The sequence below is a fragment of the Chionomys nivalis genome, chromosome 4 (assembly GCF_950005125.1).
Source record: "Chionomys nivalis chromosome 4, mChiNiv1.1, whole genome shotgun sequence".
In the NCBI taxonomy this organism is placed as follows: Eukaryota; Metazoa; Chordata; class Mammalia; order Rodentia; family Cricetidae; genus Chionomys; species Chionomys nivalis.
The window spans coordinates 20,268,858-20,282,941 of record NC_080089.1 but is presented as its reverse complement, the minus strand read 5'-3'; the positions used below and the strand labels follow the sequence as shown (position 1 = coordinate 20,282,941).

Below are 14,084 nucleotides of genomic sequence, written 5' to 3'. Positions count from 1 at the left end.
CTGTTGTTGTAGCCATTCCTGGCCCTCTACTCTTTCTCCAGGGCTCTCCAGGTGAACGTGGTCCTGTGGGCCCCACTGGTGGCATTGGACTACCTGGCCAGAGTGGTGGGCAAGGCCCTATTGGTCCTGCTGGTGAGAAGGGGTCTCCGGTAAGTATCTGTTGGGTGACTTTTTCTGGGGAGATGTGAGCAAGCATTTACTCACTCTTGATAGGACATCAACAGCTGACCAATGAACTTCTATTTCTGTGGGCGGGAGAAGGAATGACTCAGTGAGTAAGAGCACTTACTGCTTTTGCAGAGTACCTGAGATCCATTCCCAGTATCCATATTGGTGGGCTCACAGCTGCCTGTAACTCCAACTCCAGGTGATCTGTCACCCTCTTCTGGCCTCTATGGGCAATTGTGCTCATATGCACATACCTACTCATTCACATCCACATACATATATACATAATTAAAAATAAAGTAAATCTTAAAAAAAAATTAATTCTTAAAATGATCTTTCCCAAGTCCAGCTTAATGAAGTTGTGAGTTTATTGGGATTGCTAACAGGACCATGGGTGAGGAGTGACTTACAAAACATGGCTGACTCAAATGTAGCTGTATCACTGAATGACCATCCCAGCCTGGCTCATGGCTCAGAAAAACTATATTCCTGGAGCTCCCTGTATAACTTCCAAGTAGTGTGACAGGCCAAAGACTCTCTCTGGCAGTTGTTAACTGCTTTTACAGCCTTGAGGAGGGGACCTGGTGAATCTTGTAAGTTTTAGGAACTTTCTGAGACTTGTGTGTTGTTTGTATCCTGAGACTTAAGGAGCTCTCTTCAGGATGGATAGTTTCAATTTTAAACAACTTTCTATACAGATATCCTCCCCTGTGTTGCCTGCTCCTAACTTCTCTTTTTCCTTTCCTTCTATCAGGGAGAACGGGGTGCCCCTGGTCCCACTGGCAAAGACGGTATCCCAGGGCTGCCAGGGCTTCAAGGACCCCCTGGAGCTGCAGGGCCTTCTGGAGAGGAAGGAGACAAGGTGAGGGGACCAGGGAGAGGGACAGTATAGAGAGGGGTGGATCTGATGGGCGCTGGATACTTCCTAATATATTTATCTTGCAGGGAGAAGTAGGGATGCCTGGTCACAAGGGAAGCAAAGGGGATAAAGGTGATGCGGTAAGTGGGGGTCCCCAGGGAGGGCGTGATCATAGGAGGAGATATGGGGTAGCCTTGGCTTTCTGCTTCCCTCAGCTGAGTTTTGGTACCTATCTCACTAAGGCTGAAAGTGCAAAGATCCCCATCTGACCATTGTTCAAGCCCTGAGAGCACAGGAGACTGAGAAAGACCTCTCTAGGGATGGTGACAAGGCTCAGTGGATAAAGCTGCTGCTAAGCCCGAGAATCTGCGTTCTATCCCCAGGGCCTTCGCGGTGGGAGAAAAGAATTGACTCTCAGAAGCTGGTGCACACATGCGCACACACATACAAAATGCACAAATAAAATAAAAATTTAGAGAAAGGCACTTCTGGGCCTCAAAATCTCTTATCCCTCCATGGTGAGAATCTACCATGGCCTGTAGCCAGCCACATTCCCCACTCCCAGCACCAACTGGTTCCACTCCGTCCCAGGGCGAGGTTTGTTTTAATTTGCTTTTTTTTTTTCTTAATAAAAGAGTTCATGTGTAACCCAGGCTAGCTTCAAACTTGCTATGTGGCTTGACTCCTGATTCTCCCGAGTGCTGGGGTCACAGGCCTGTACCACCAGGCTCAGCTCTTATAGAATTTTTGATTTTGTTTCCCACTTCAGGGCCCACCTGGACCAACAGGGATAAGGGGTCCAGCAGGCCATCCAGGGCCTCCGGTGAGTGCTCCCAGCTTGGCGACTATACCCTGGGTCCTTGAGTGAAGACAGTATGCCACTCTTCTGAATAAAATCCCAGCATCCTTGCCCAACCGTGGTCTCCTCTCAACGCCAACACCCACGGTGAACTCAACTCTGACCTTAAATCCGATATCAGCCCAATACTCTCTGTTTTCTGCTCTGCTCTTCATCCAAATCAAATACCCAAATCATGCAAATCCTAGCTTAGCCCTGGTCTCCTCACTCCAATGCTGGCCTCAGATGGGAACTTGAACTTTGAGTTAGACTCCAGCCTTGCATAGTTAATTTTCCGATACTGTTACAAATCACCAAGGCTAAATGATGTTTGTGGGTGACACAGTACTGGAGGCTGGGAAATCCTTAACAGTGGTGCTGGCATCTGGCCAGTGTTTCCTGCTTCATCGCAACATAGTGGCATAGTGTGTTATTAGCAAGTATGTGAACTTGGGTCTTATACAGCCACTAGTGCCGCATTGTGAGGCACCACCCTGGTGACTGCATCTGATCAGCATACTTTCACAGGACCCTATCTCTAACATATGTACTAGTCAAGATTCCTATTACTGTGAAGAGACACGACCACAGCCCCCCCTTTTTTTGTCCTTTTTGGTTTTTTGGGACAGAGTTTCTCTGTGTAAGAGCCCTGACTGTCCTGAAACTCTCTCTGTAGACCAGGCTGGCCTTGAACTTACAGAGATCGGCCTACCTTTGCCTCCTGAATGCTGGGGTTAAAGGTGTGCGCCACCACTTTCTGCTTGAAGCTGTATTTCCTAATAAGCATGCTTAGCATAAGACAGCTCGTACAAGACCCCAATTCCAGTTCTCTGTCTTCTTTATCTTCTCATCACCTGGCCACCTCCCCCTTAGGAACCACGTCACTGAAGAACGACCTGCTGGCTCAGGTCAGAGTGTCACCAAACCATTATAGGTCACAACTTCCATCTGTGCCTAAAGTTCATCTCAACCTCCTATGAACCTTGATCATAACTGTACCCGAACCACAGTTCTGACAGCATGTCACTAACTTAAAACGTCACCTGGTACTTCATTCCTCCAGCTTTGAGCCTCAGCCTGAGCTCCACATCAAACTAAAACCTGACTCACCAAACTTGACTCCAAACCCTAGCCTCTGTCCTAACCTCTGATCCTGTCTGCAACCTTTGATCTGGACACCAACATGTTTGTCCCCATCTTCTTTAAAGGGTGCTGATGGGGCTCAGGGTCGCCGGGGACCCCCTGGCCTCTTTGGGCAAAAGGGAGACGATGGAGTTCGAGGCTTTGTAGGTGTAATTGGTCCTCCGGGTCTGCAGGTAGGTGTTTGATCCCTCACCCCGGGCTCCAGTCTTTGTGTGTGGTGTGTTTATGTGTGCTGTCCCTGAGTCTTTGTGTGTGGTGTGTTTATGTGTGCTGTCCCTGAGTCTTTGTGTGTGGTGTGTTTATGTGTGCTAACCTGAGTCTTTGTGTGTGGTGTGTTTGTATGTGGTGTGTTTGTATGTAGTGTGTTTGTGTGTGATATCTCTGAGTCTTGGTGATTTATAAAGATGAAGAGCTCTAGAGGACTGGATATAATGGCGCACGCCTTTAACCCCAGAACTCAGGAGGCAGAGGCAGGCGGATCTCTGTGAGTTCGAGGCCAGACTTGTCTACAAGAGCTAGTTCCAGGGCAAGCTCCAAAACTACAGAGAAACCCTGTCTCAAAAAAAAAAAAATTAAAATATGGAGGTTGGCATATGTGCATGTACGTGTGGGGGAGGAGTGACCCTGTGTGTTTCTTCTATTGTTCTCCATTTGTTTTAGCATTGTGTGTGTGTGTGTATGTATGTGTGTGTGTGCTCACATGCTTATTCATGCTATGGCACATGTGTGTGGAGTCAGAGGACAACTAGCAGGAGTTAGTTCTCCTCCCACCATGTGGGTCTCAGGGATCAAACGCAGGCATCAGGCTTGGTGGCAAGACCTTTACCTACTGAGCCCTTTCAACGGCCCTCCTTACCTTATTTTTGAGACTATGTCTTTCATTGGCTACTGGTCTCCAACAAGCTCCAGGCATCCTCCCGCCTCTGCCCTTGGGTTACAGGCAAGCTCTGCTGTGTCTGGCCTCTTGAGAATGGGCTCTAGGGATCCTGACTTAGGTCCGCTCACTTGTTCAGGGGGTGTTTGACCAAATAGGCCATCTCACCAGCTGTCTGTACTACAGTTTGACTCTTTGTTTCACAGGGACTGCCGGGCCCTCCTGGGGAGAAGGGCGAAGTTGGAGATGTGGGATCCATGGTATGGACTTCCTGAGGGGTATGGAAGATGGGGAGGGACGGGAGTGAGCACTGACCCATCTGGAAGCTCACTGGCATCTTAAGGGTTACACACGTCGTATAGACTGTTTGTGGCTACTGTAACCTTTCTGGTGGAATCATGGGGGTTCACTGCACACTGTTTGGTTCTTTGACAGGGTCCCCATGGAGCTCCAGGCCCTCGGGGTCCGCCTGGGCCCAGTGGATCAGAGGTGAGGATTCTGGGAAGGGCAGAATGACTCTACGGGTCGGCCACACTTCTAGGGGCTCACATTCCCCTTGTATCTCCAGGGCTCCCCAGGGCTGCCTGGAGGAGTGGGGCAGCCTGGTGCTGTGGGTGAGAAGGTAAGAGGAGAGCTTGAGCCTGCCCAGGATGGCGGGGACAAGGCTGCACAGGGACCCTCCTCCCTGCCTGTCAGTGGGACGATCGCTTCCTGTTTTCTTCGCCTTTCACAGGGTGAACCAGGAGATTCTGGAGACGCAGGACCCCCAGGAGTTCCCGGCATCCCTGTGAGTCTCTATAGAACACTGCTGTGTACACAGGGAACTGCTGATCTTGAGCAAACATGTCAGGCTACCATGACCTCCAGGCGATTCTTAGAGCACTCCGGCCCCAGACATCTCTGGTTATCTTGATGAAAGATGCCCCACACTCCCAGAAGATCTCAGGGAGTCTATGTACTGTCCCATAACTTGCCCACTGTGCAAGGGTGCAGGTCTGAGGAAACAGCTAGGGGCTTAAACCCAAGTGACAAGCCTTGAATTGGGGGAAGAGTTGCCCAAAGGGGGACCATTATCTAATGCACCCAGGGGCAGCACAGGGACTAGGGTAGACCAATGGCTGACCAGGTCATCGTCCCTGACTCAGATAGTTCTAGTTCTCTGGCATCAGATTCCCCTGCAGCTGGAGTGATAGGTGGTTGTGAGCTCTCGGATGTGGGTGCTAGGAGCTAATTTTGGGTCCTCTGCAACAGTAGTATGTGCTCTTAATCACTGGGACACCTTCCGGCCCTGCTAATCTTTAAAAATGTCTATATTATAGTTATTACTGTGTTAGAGTGTGGCACATATGTAGATGTCAGTTCTCTTCTACCGGGGTTCTGGGGACTGAACCCAGGTCGCTGGGCTTCCAAGGCAGGTGTCCTCCAAGATGCCCTCCTCACACTCCCTGAGGAGACCATGCCATTCTGACCTTTCACTTCTGACTTGTGCTTCTACAAAGGGGCCCAAAGGCGAAATAGGCGAAAAGGGGGACTCGGGTCCATCAGGGGCTGCTGGACCTCCAGGCAAGAAGGGACCCCCTGGAGAGGACGGCGCTAAGGGGAGCATGGTAAGTCCTGCAGGAGACAGAACAGAGGCTGTGAGGCCTTAGTATGTTAAAGCCTTATCCCAAAGATAGGCCGGCGTCTCTTCTCCTACTTGTTTTTATTTTTCTTTTTCAAAACATTGTATGTGTATGGGAGTTTTGCCTACACGTCTGTCTGTGCGGTGCTGGGAATGGAACCCTGTTCCTCTGGAGAGCAGCTGATGCTGCCAAACACTGAGCCGTCTCGGCAGCCCCTCCTCTGCCTGTTTTCTAATTCTCTGAGCCACCCAGATAAAGGCTGAATGAATAGATAAAACAATGAATGAATGAAATGAATGAATGAATGAACAAAACATGGAAATATAATGGAGAAGCAGAGTCCTTCTGCTGGCCCCACGCCTCGTCTCTTATGCATGCAGCAAACACTTTACTGCCTTCATTTCCTGGTTTGTTTGTAACATGTCCCCTGCAGCTGCTCTGGGGACATCACCTGGGGGTGGGTGAAGGAATGACTCCTTGCTCATTCTGAGATGTGATCAGTAAGCATTTCTATTCTAGGGTCCCACAGGACTCCCTGGAGATCTAGGACCCCCAGGAGATCCTGGAGTTCCGGTGGGTGAAAGTTCTCCCTGCAGCCCAATATGTTCCCTAAATGTGTCTCCATCTTTCCCATCCCCCATAAACCTGGACAAGCTGAGAGGCACGAATGACCAACTGCCTCTCCAGTCCCACCTCGACTACATCTACCCGAGACTCTCCCACTGTCTCCCCTCTCTAGGGAATCGATGGCCCCCCAGGGGAGAAGGGAGATGCTGGTGATGTTGGGGCACCGGTGAGTGGGGGGTTTGGGATGGTATAGATCTGGCGATGGGAGAGTGGGGTGCCTATGGCATCTGTGGACCCCATGATTATGGGTGGTTAGGGCAGGGGGGTGGGTGGTGCTGAACGGTGTCTGTGGGACTGCCGTCAGCTATGAGTTGATGTTGTGCCTTCTCTTGATTGGACAGGGGCCACCTGGAGCTTCAGGGGAGCCTGGGGCCCGTGGGCTCCCTGGTAAGAGGGTAAGCAATGATCTACTGCCCACGGGTCTCACATCAACCTCATGTTAGGCCATGCGAGAACCCCCTCTCTCACATACCCCACTCTTATAATTTTTGGAGCTATATTAATTAATTTGCTTACTTATTTGCTATTTAGTGTGTGTGTATGTGTGTGTGTGTGTGTGTGTGTGTGTGTGTGTGTGAATGTGCCACAGAGTTATATGTGGAGTCTGAGGACAGTTTATGGGAGTCCATTCTCTCCTTCTACCATGTGAGTCTCAGGCAATGTCTCTACCTGCCTTGCCAACCAGCCAGCCCACACACCCACTCTTAATATACCTGGGGTTCCACACCGACCCTCACACTTTCCTTCCTCAGGGTTCCCCCGGCCGCATGGGTCCAGAAGGCAAAGAGGGAGAGAAAGGAGCCAAAGTGAGTACCCCCTTGGGAAGGGTCCTCCTGCTGCCAGACCAGAAGCACTCCCCTGTGAGGCTCCAACTGGCAGCAGGCAGTCTCCTGAGACTGCCTTCTGCACCCCGTCCATTTCAGGGAGATGCTGGTCCTGATGGGCCCCCAGGCAAGACAGGCCCCACTGGGGCTCGAGGGCCCCCTGGACGGCTTGGGCCTGACGGTCTTCCAGGGATCCCTGGTCCTGTGGTAAGCAGTGTAAAAATGGGGAGGGGACAGCAGGGACAGGGCTTGTGGCTTAGGGCTTCATCCCAGCTGAGGAGCCAACCCTGGGGGATGATGAAATGTTCACACTGGACACCCTGTTCTGTCTCCTCCTCAGGGTGAACCAGGCCTCCTGGGACCTCCTGGGCTGATAGGCCCTCCAGGGCCCCTGGTAAGAGACTTCTCTATCCTTGTTCCTTGTGACCACAGCCCTGAAAGCCACACTTGTCATCGAGAGACACTGAGTAGTCAGTAGTGCTGATGGTACAGGCGAACCCCTCACTGCATCCATCTGTCCATACTGACTACCGTTCTAACTGACCACACACACCAAGCCTTCACACCGCTGCCCTGTACTCACTCCTTACATCAACCCCCGCTTGGTGCCCTCCACTGACCCCCCTTGGTGTCCTCCACTGACCCACCCCTTGATGCCCTCCACTGACCGCTCCTGCTGATCTTGACCCCTGGCATCCCCAGCCATCCTCCCTCCACCCCCATTTTTCTCACCGCCCCTCCCGGCTTCTGACTGTCCGGTGGTTGCAGCCCTGATCACTTGCATTCGAGAACCAGGTGGCTCCCTGGTGTACCTTCCCTTCCCAAGTTTTCAAGGAATCTCAAGCTGAACCTCATCTTTTCCCAGGGCCCCCCTGGCCTCCCAGGGCTGAAGGGAGATGCTGGCCTCAAGGGGGAAAAGGTAAGCCTGGCTCCCTCTGCTGTTCCCCACATCTCCCTCACCTTTACCCCCTGCTCTGGCCAGAGGGCTGGGAGAACTGGGCATTTACTGCCCCCCAACTCATCTCTTCCAAGGCTCCAGGAGAAAAAAATTTCCCAACATGTCCGCATGGTGTACCTTTCTCTTTCAGGGCCACATCGGGCTCATAGGCCTTGTTGGTCCTTCAGGGGAGGCCGGTGAGAAAGGCGATCAGGGGTTGCCAGGAGTGCAGGGCCCTCCAGGCCCCCAGGGAGACACCGTGAGTGTGTGCCCTGTCCTGGGCAGAGACAAAATGTTCAAAGGGAGTGGTTTGAAGGGTGGAGGACATGGAATGGGGGGCTGTGTTTGGAGGGTCGGGAGCCTCTAACTGGGACTGTCATGTAGGAAGCTATGTCTGGGTACTGGAGGACCTTTTAGAAGAGTTAGGGGGTCTGTGTATGACTTCAGGCATTCTTTTGAGGGGATAGAAAGATATCTGGGTAATAAGGCTGAACCCCATCAAGGCTGACCCCAGTATCCCTTTTCCAGGGACTTCCTGGTCCGGTCGGCTCATTAGGACATCCTGGTTCCCCAGGTGTGGTGGTGAGTGTGAGGTATTGGTGGGATGGAGGGGTTGCCGTGTGCACGGGGTTGGCACCTCACCATTCCCTACTTCTTCCCACAGGGCCCTCCGGGACAGAAGGGCTCCAAGGGGTCCCCGGTGAGTGACACTGCTCCTCTGGGTCTCCACGTCTCAGCTCCCCGCCCCCCTCCACCTCACCCTCCAGCCCTCTTCCTCTGTTCAGTGGTTCAGTCATCCTGTCTTCAGCCCCTACTATAAAAGGTGCTGTAAAAGGAAGGAGTTCTGCAGACTTGCGGCTTGCAGGAGACGCTGTGTGTTGATTTCAGAGACAAGGGAAGGGAACACGCAGCTTAGGTTTAGTGCAGGACACTGGGAACCTCTCCTGGGCCACATGTGCACATGTGTGTACTCTGCCCTAGACGGGGAGAAAAACGTTCAAGGGGCCTGGTTTAAAGGGGGAATGTGTGGTGATGCCTTTAATCCCAGCACTCGGGAGGCAGAGGCAGGCGGATCTCTGTGAGTTCAAGGCCAGCCTGGGCTACAGAGCTAGTTCCAGGACGGGCTCCATAGTTACTGAGAAATCCTGTCTCAGGAAAAAAAAAAGCGTGTCTATGTGTGTGGGTCAAGATTGAGGGGGACTGTGTTGTGGAAACTGGGGGGACTGTAACGGGGAGTTTAATGTGGGAGGCTATGTCTACAGGCTTGGGGGTCTTCTAGAGGAATGTGTATGTATTTCTACATGTCTACATGGGTGTATGCACAGTTGTATATGCATGCATGTGTATGTAAGTGTGTATGTGTGGGTGTGTATGCATACACTGGTGTGCAAATGGTGTGAACCCATGTGTTCAGATGTATATGTGTGCACGTGTTTCTCTGTGTATGTGTGCATGTATATATGCATGTGTATGTTGCCCATGCATGTATTCATGTTAACAGAACCCGGTCTCCATAGACAGAATTCATTCCAAAGTGGTCTCTCCCATAGGGATCTATTGGTCCTCGTGGAGACACTGGACCAGCGGGTCCTCCTGGCCCCCCGGTGAGTTTCCAGAATCTGAAAGAGAACAGGAATTGGACTTAGGGTATTCCTAATGGGTCCCCGGGAACCCAGCCCAGCGCTCCTTGAAAGTCTTGGGAGGAGTGGTGGCGGTGTGCACACCTGTGGGTCCAGCACTGGGGTGGAGGCAGTGAGGATCAGGAATGTCCTCAGCTATAGTGAGTTTGAGGCCAGCCTGGGGTACATGAGACCCTGTCTCGAAACAAACATATACCCAGTCTGGGCTTGGGGGTTGAGGCAGTCCTGGTGGGGCCATTTGTGGGGCTCTGACCTGGGCTTTTCTCCCTCGGGTCTGCTCCATCCCACCTCTCCCTCCCTGCACCTCCATTTTTTTACCCATCTCTGTCTCAACATCTATTTCACTTCTCTCATTCTCTGCTGCTCCTCCCCCATCCTCCCCTCATCTTCCCCTCTTCTTGGCCCCCCCACTTTCCTCTTCTGAATCTCTCTGCCTCCCATGTCTATCTTCTCTGCCCATCTATCTGATTCTCACTCTCCTCCATTCCCACTCCCTCGTGGGTCCAGGGTCCCCCTGCGGAGCTACATGGCCTGAGAAGGCGCCGCTCAGTGTCGGATACCCCGGATACCCCGGAAGGTGGCCTGGAGGAGGTGGTGGCCTCTCTCAATTCACTGAGTTTGGAGCTGGAGCAGCTGCAGCGACCTCCTGGCACCGCTGAGCACCCAGGCCTCATATGCCATGAGCTTCAACGCAACCACCCACACCTGCCAGATGGTGAGGTCTAGGTCCCCCCTTCCCTGCCCCCCGGGAAGGGCAAGCAAGCGTTTCAGCATCCCTATCCACTGACGCATGGGTCTGGCTCCGCGGCAGGAGACTACTGGATTGACCCCAATCAGGGCTGCTCACAGGATGCCTTCAAGGTTTTCTGTAACTTCACTGCGGGAGGTGAGACCTGTCTCTATCCAGACAAGAAGTTTGAGACGGTGAGTGACAGAAACCATCCTGTCTCTCTCTCACCTCCTCCACCCTTGGCCACTTATCCTGCCTTCAAATGTTGCATGTCCCCCTGACTGTGTCAAATAATACCTGCAGTAGAGCCCCTAAATCCAAACCTCAAGGCAAGGGAGCTGTTCAGCATTCATGAGCTGCCGGGTTCCAGCCCCAGTGCGTGTACAGGGGTGGGGTGGGTCGGTTTCATCCCCAAAGCTTAAAGAGCATGCGCAGGCCCAGGCTCCACTCCCCAGCAGTACCAAGCCTTCTGTCCCCTCTACTTGAGCATGGGCAGGGCCTGGGTTCTGCCCACATAGAATGTGTGGGAGTGAGGGCGCTGTGGACCATCCTCCAGCTCCCTTGCTGTGTCCTTATTGTGGGCCCTGCTTATGGCCTCTGTGATCCACGATGTCCAGTGTGAGGAAGCAGAGGGGACTTGAGTTGGTGCCCAATGACCTTTCCATCCTCCGTCAGGTGAAACTGGCCTCCTGGTCCAGGGAGAAGCCTGGAGACTGGTACAGCACCTTCCGCCGGGGGAAGAAGGTGGGTGGCCAAAGGCGGACTTGAAGGGTGACATGAGAATTTGGGGGAACTGGTGTGGGAATTTGAGGTGGGAGGTGAGATAAAGAGGGTAGACGGATAAGGACATGCACTTACCTACAAAGCCCTGGACTCTGGTGCTAGTACCACGTAAACCAGAACTTCAGGAGTTCAAGGTCATCCTCAGGAATTCAGGAATTCAAGACCAATTTGGGCTACTTGAGACTTGGTAGAAGTGCGGTGCCCCGAGTGGACTGGTCTGGGAGGCGCATCCCTCAGCAGGAGTGTGCGCTGAAGGAGCCCCTCACCCTACCTTGCCCCACGCAGTTCTCCTACGTGGATGCTGATGGCTCCCCAGTGAATGTGGTTCAGTTGACCTTCCTGAAGCTGCTGAGTGCCGCGGCCCACCAGAGGTTCACTTACTCCTGTCAGAACTCGGTGGCCTGGCTGGACGAAGCTGCTGGTGACTACGGGCGCTCCATCCGCTTCCAAGGGACCAACTGGGAAGAATTGTCCTTCAACCAGACAAAAGCAGCTACGGTCAAGGTCTCCCATGACGGCTGCCGGGTAAGGCCATGGAGCCGGGGGGGGGGGGGGGGGGGGGGGGGTAGGGTGGAGTGGGGAAATCTCCACTCACTCTTGCTCTGACTCACCCTCCATGCCCTCTCGTGGTCAGCTCCGGAAGGGACAGGCGAAGACCTTCTTTGAATTCAGCTCTTCTCGTGCGGGTTTTCTGCCTCTGTGGGATGTGGCTGCCATTGACTTTGGCCAGACGAACCAGAAGTTTGGGTTTGAACTTGGCCCCATCTGCTTTGGGAGCTGAGCTTTGGAGGCGGGAAGGAAGCTGAAGGGAGCCGCGTGGGGCTCCTTGGTGCTGAGGCTTTGAGGCCGTTCATTCTATTTATCACCAGGAACTCTGGGTCCAGGGTCTCTGTCTGGTCTTTCTCCCTTTTGGGGGGAGAGGTGAGGGTGGTGAGCCCAGCTCCCTTCTATTCATCCAGGTGGCATAACCAACTGTTTGCTGGCTCTTTCCCCCTCCACCCACTGCCTCCCCAGACTTCAGTGCAGTGAGCTTTAACTCAGAGCTGATAAAAGCCCCGCCCCCCGCCTCTCCACCCCGCCTCCCATCAGTGCCCGCCATACCTCTTGGTGCTATCCCTTCCCACAGTGAAGCACTGGCTACCTCCCAATCCCTGGCTGGGACCCTTCCCGTTCATTCCCATTCTTTCTGGAGAGGGAGGTAATGCAAGATCAGAGTGGGACTTCCCTCCCCTGAGATGTGCCTGCCTTCTGCTCCCTTGACGAAGCTCTGCACACTCTCCTCTCCCCACCCTGCCCCACTCCTATGCCCCCAAGCATTCTGGGGACCGAGATGTTGGGCACAAATCAGGATCCTATATGGTGCTGGCCTGTTCATAACTGGGGACTGTATGAAAAGGGAATGAATGGTTTGTGGTCTATTTAATCAGCTTCCTTGTGAAGGAAGTCTGGGATACGATGAGAGATTCCAGAAGGATCTCTACCCTCCCTCACCCACCGTGCAGCCCTCCTCCCCAGGTCACAGGGCAGATCGGCATCTGCAGAATAAACCAAGAAACTGTGCTCTTTTTTTCTTTTTTCACTTTAAAATGTTTCACTTGTTGGGGGTGGTGGTAGCATGTGACAACATGTGTGTGGAGAACAGAGCACGTGTGTGTGTGCGTGTGCGTGTGTGTGTGTGTAGGACAGAGCACGTGTGTGTGTGCGTGTGCGTGTGTGTGGAGGACAGAGCACGTGTGTGTGTACGTGTGTGTGTACGTGTGCGTGTGTGTGTGTGTGGAGAACAGAGCACGTGTGTGTGTGCGTGTGCATGTGTGTGTGTGTGTGGAGGACAGAGCATGTGTGTGTGTGCGTGTGTGTGTGTGGAGGACAGAGCACGTGTGTGCGTGCGTGTGTGTGTGTGTGTGGAGAACAGAGCATGTGTGTGTGTGGAGAACAGAGCATGTGTGTGTGTGGAGAACAGAGCGTGTGTGTGTGGAAGACAGAGCGTGTGTGTGTGTGTGTGTGTAGGACAGAGCGCGCGTGTGTGTGTGTGTGTGTGTGTGGAGGACAGAGCGTGTGTGTGTGTGTGTGGAGGACAGAGCGTGTGTGTGTGTGTGTGTGTGTGGAGGACAGAGCGTGTGTGTGTGTGTGTGTGTGTGTGTAGGACAGAGCGTGTGTGTGTGTGTGGAGGACAGAGCATGTGTGTGTGTGTGTGTGTGGAGGACAGAGCGTGTGTGTGTGTGTGTGTGTGTGTAGGACAGAGCATGTGTGTGTGTGTGTAGGACAGAGCATGTGTGTGTGTGTGTGTGTGGAGAACAGAGCATGTGTGTGTGTAGGACAGAGCGTGTGTGTGTAGGACAGAGCACGTGTGTGTGGAGGACAGAGCACGTGTGTGTGGAGGACAGAGCGTGTATGTGTGTGTGTGTGTGTAGGACAGAGGACAACTTGCATGCGTTCTCTCCTTTCCACCAAATGGGTTCCAGAGATTGAATTTGGGTCCTGAGACTTGGTGCCAACACCATACCTGCTAAGCCATCTTTGGCTTAACTAACTTCCCCCTTCCTTCCTTCCTTCCTTCCTTCCTTCCTTCCTTCCTTCCTTCCTTCCTTCCTTCCTTCCTTCCTTCCTTCCTTCCTTCCTTCCTCTCTCTCTCATTCCCTCTCTCTTTCTCTCCTTGTCTCTCCCTTCCTTCCTCTCTTTCTCTCTCTCCCATTCCCCCTCTCTCTCCCCTTGTCTCTCCCTTCCTTGTCCCTCTCCCCACCCCTCAGTGTTTAAGACAAGGTCTCTTATTGGCCTAACATTTGCCAAGCAGCTTAGCCTGGCTGGCCTGTGTCTGCTCCTGTCACTAGTATTACAAACACACGCCACCACACTTGGCCTTTCACCTTGGTTCTGAGCTGAGGTCTGCATACTCGTGAAACAAGCACTTTACCAAGCAATCCCCCAAGTCCTTGGCCCCCTGTCTTAATTATTTAGGAAGGTCTTCTGAATGTCATGGATCATAGAAGCCACGGGCCTGTTAACCATGGACCTGGGCTAGTCAGCTTTCAGTCTGAGGAG

At 52.9% G+C, this 14,084-nt stretch overlaps 1 protein-coding gene across 3 annotated transcripts in view; it reads left to right on the top strand.

The window, feature by feature from the left end:
- The window catches only part of Col5a3 (collagen type V alpha 3 chain), a 47,649-nt gene extending 35,050 nt beyond the window's left edge, over positions 1-12,599 (top strand). For 2 of the 3 annotated variants that reach the window (XM_057766797.1, XM_057766796.1), the window contains exons 42-67: positions 42-149; positions 923-1,030; positions 1,114-1,167; positions 1,797-1,850; positions 3,074-3,181; positions 4,089-4,142; positions 4,318-4,371; positions 4,451-4,504; positions 4,616-4,669; positions 5,382-5,489; positions 6,024-6,077; positions 6,244-6,297; positions 6,473-6,526; positions 6,884-6,937; positions 7,055-7,162; positions 7,296-7,349; positions 7,821-7,874; positions 8,044-8,151; positions 8,421-8,474; positions 8,557-8,592; positions 9,443-9,496; positions 10,040-10,247; positions 10,344-10,456; positions 10,938-11,006; positions 11,331-11,570; positions 11,680-12,599. In XM_057766797.1, coding sequence (XP_057622780.1) covers positions 42-149; positions 923-1,030; positions 1,114-1,167; positions 1,797-1,850; positions 3,074-3,181; positions 4,089-4,142; positions 4,318-4,371; positions 4,451-4,504; positions 4,616-4,669; positions 5,382-5,489; positions 6,024-6,077; positions 6,244-6,297; positions 6,473-6,526; positions 6,884-6,937; positions 7,055-7,162; positions 7,296-7,349; positions 7,821-7,874; positions 8,044-8,151; positions 8,421-8,474; positions 8,557-8,592; positions 9,443-9,496; positions 10,040-10,247; positions 10,344-10,456; positions 10,938-11,006; positions 11,331-11,570; positions 11,680-11,826 — 2,217 coding nt within the window. In that variant the 3' untranslated portion in view covers positions 11,827-12,599. Of the gene's footprint in view, positions 1-41; positions 150-922; positions 1,031-1,113; positions 1,168-1,796; positions 1,851-3,073; positions 3,182-4,088; positions 4,143-4,317; positions 4,372-4,450; positions 4,505-4,615; positions 4,670-5,381; positions 5,490-6,023; positions 6,078-6,243; positions 6,298-6,472; positions 6,527-6,883; positions 6,938-7,054; positions 7,163-7,295; positions 7,350-7,820; positions 7,875-8,043; positions 8,152-8,420; positions 8,475-8,556; positions 8,593-9,442; positions 9,497-10,039; positions 10,248-10,343; positions 10,457-10,937; positions 11,007-11,330; positions 11,571-11,679 lie in introns of those variants that run through there. The other variant, XR_009056984.1, reaches the window with a different exon arrangement.
- The last annotated feature ends 1,485 nt before the right edge of the window (positions 12,600-14,084 follow it).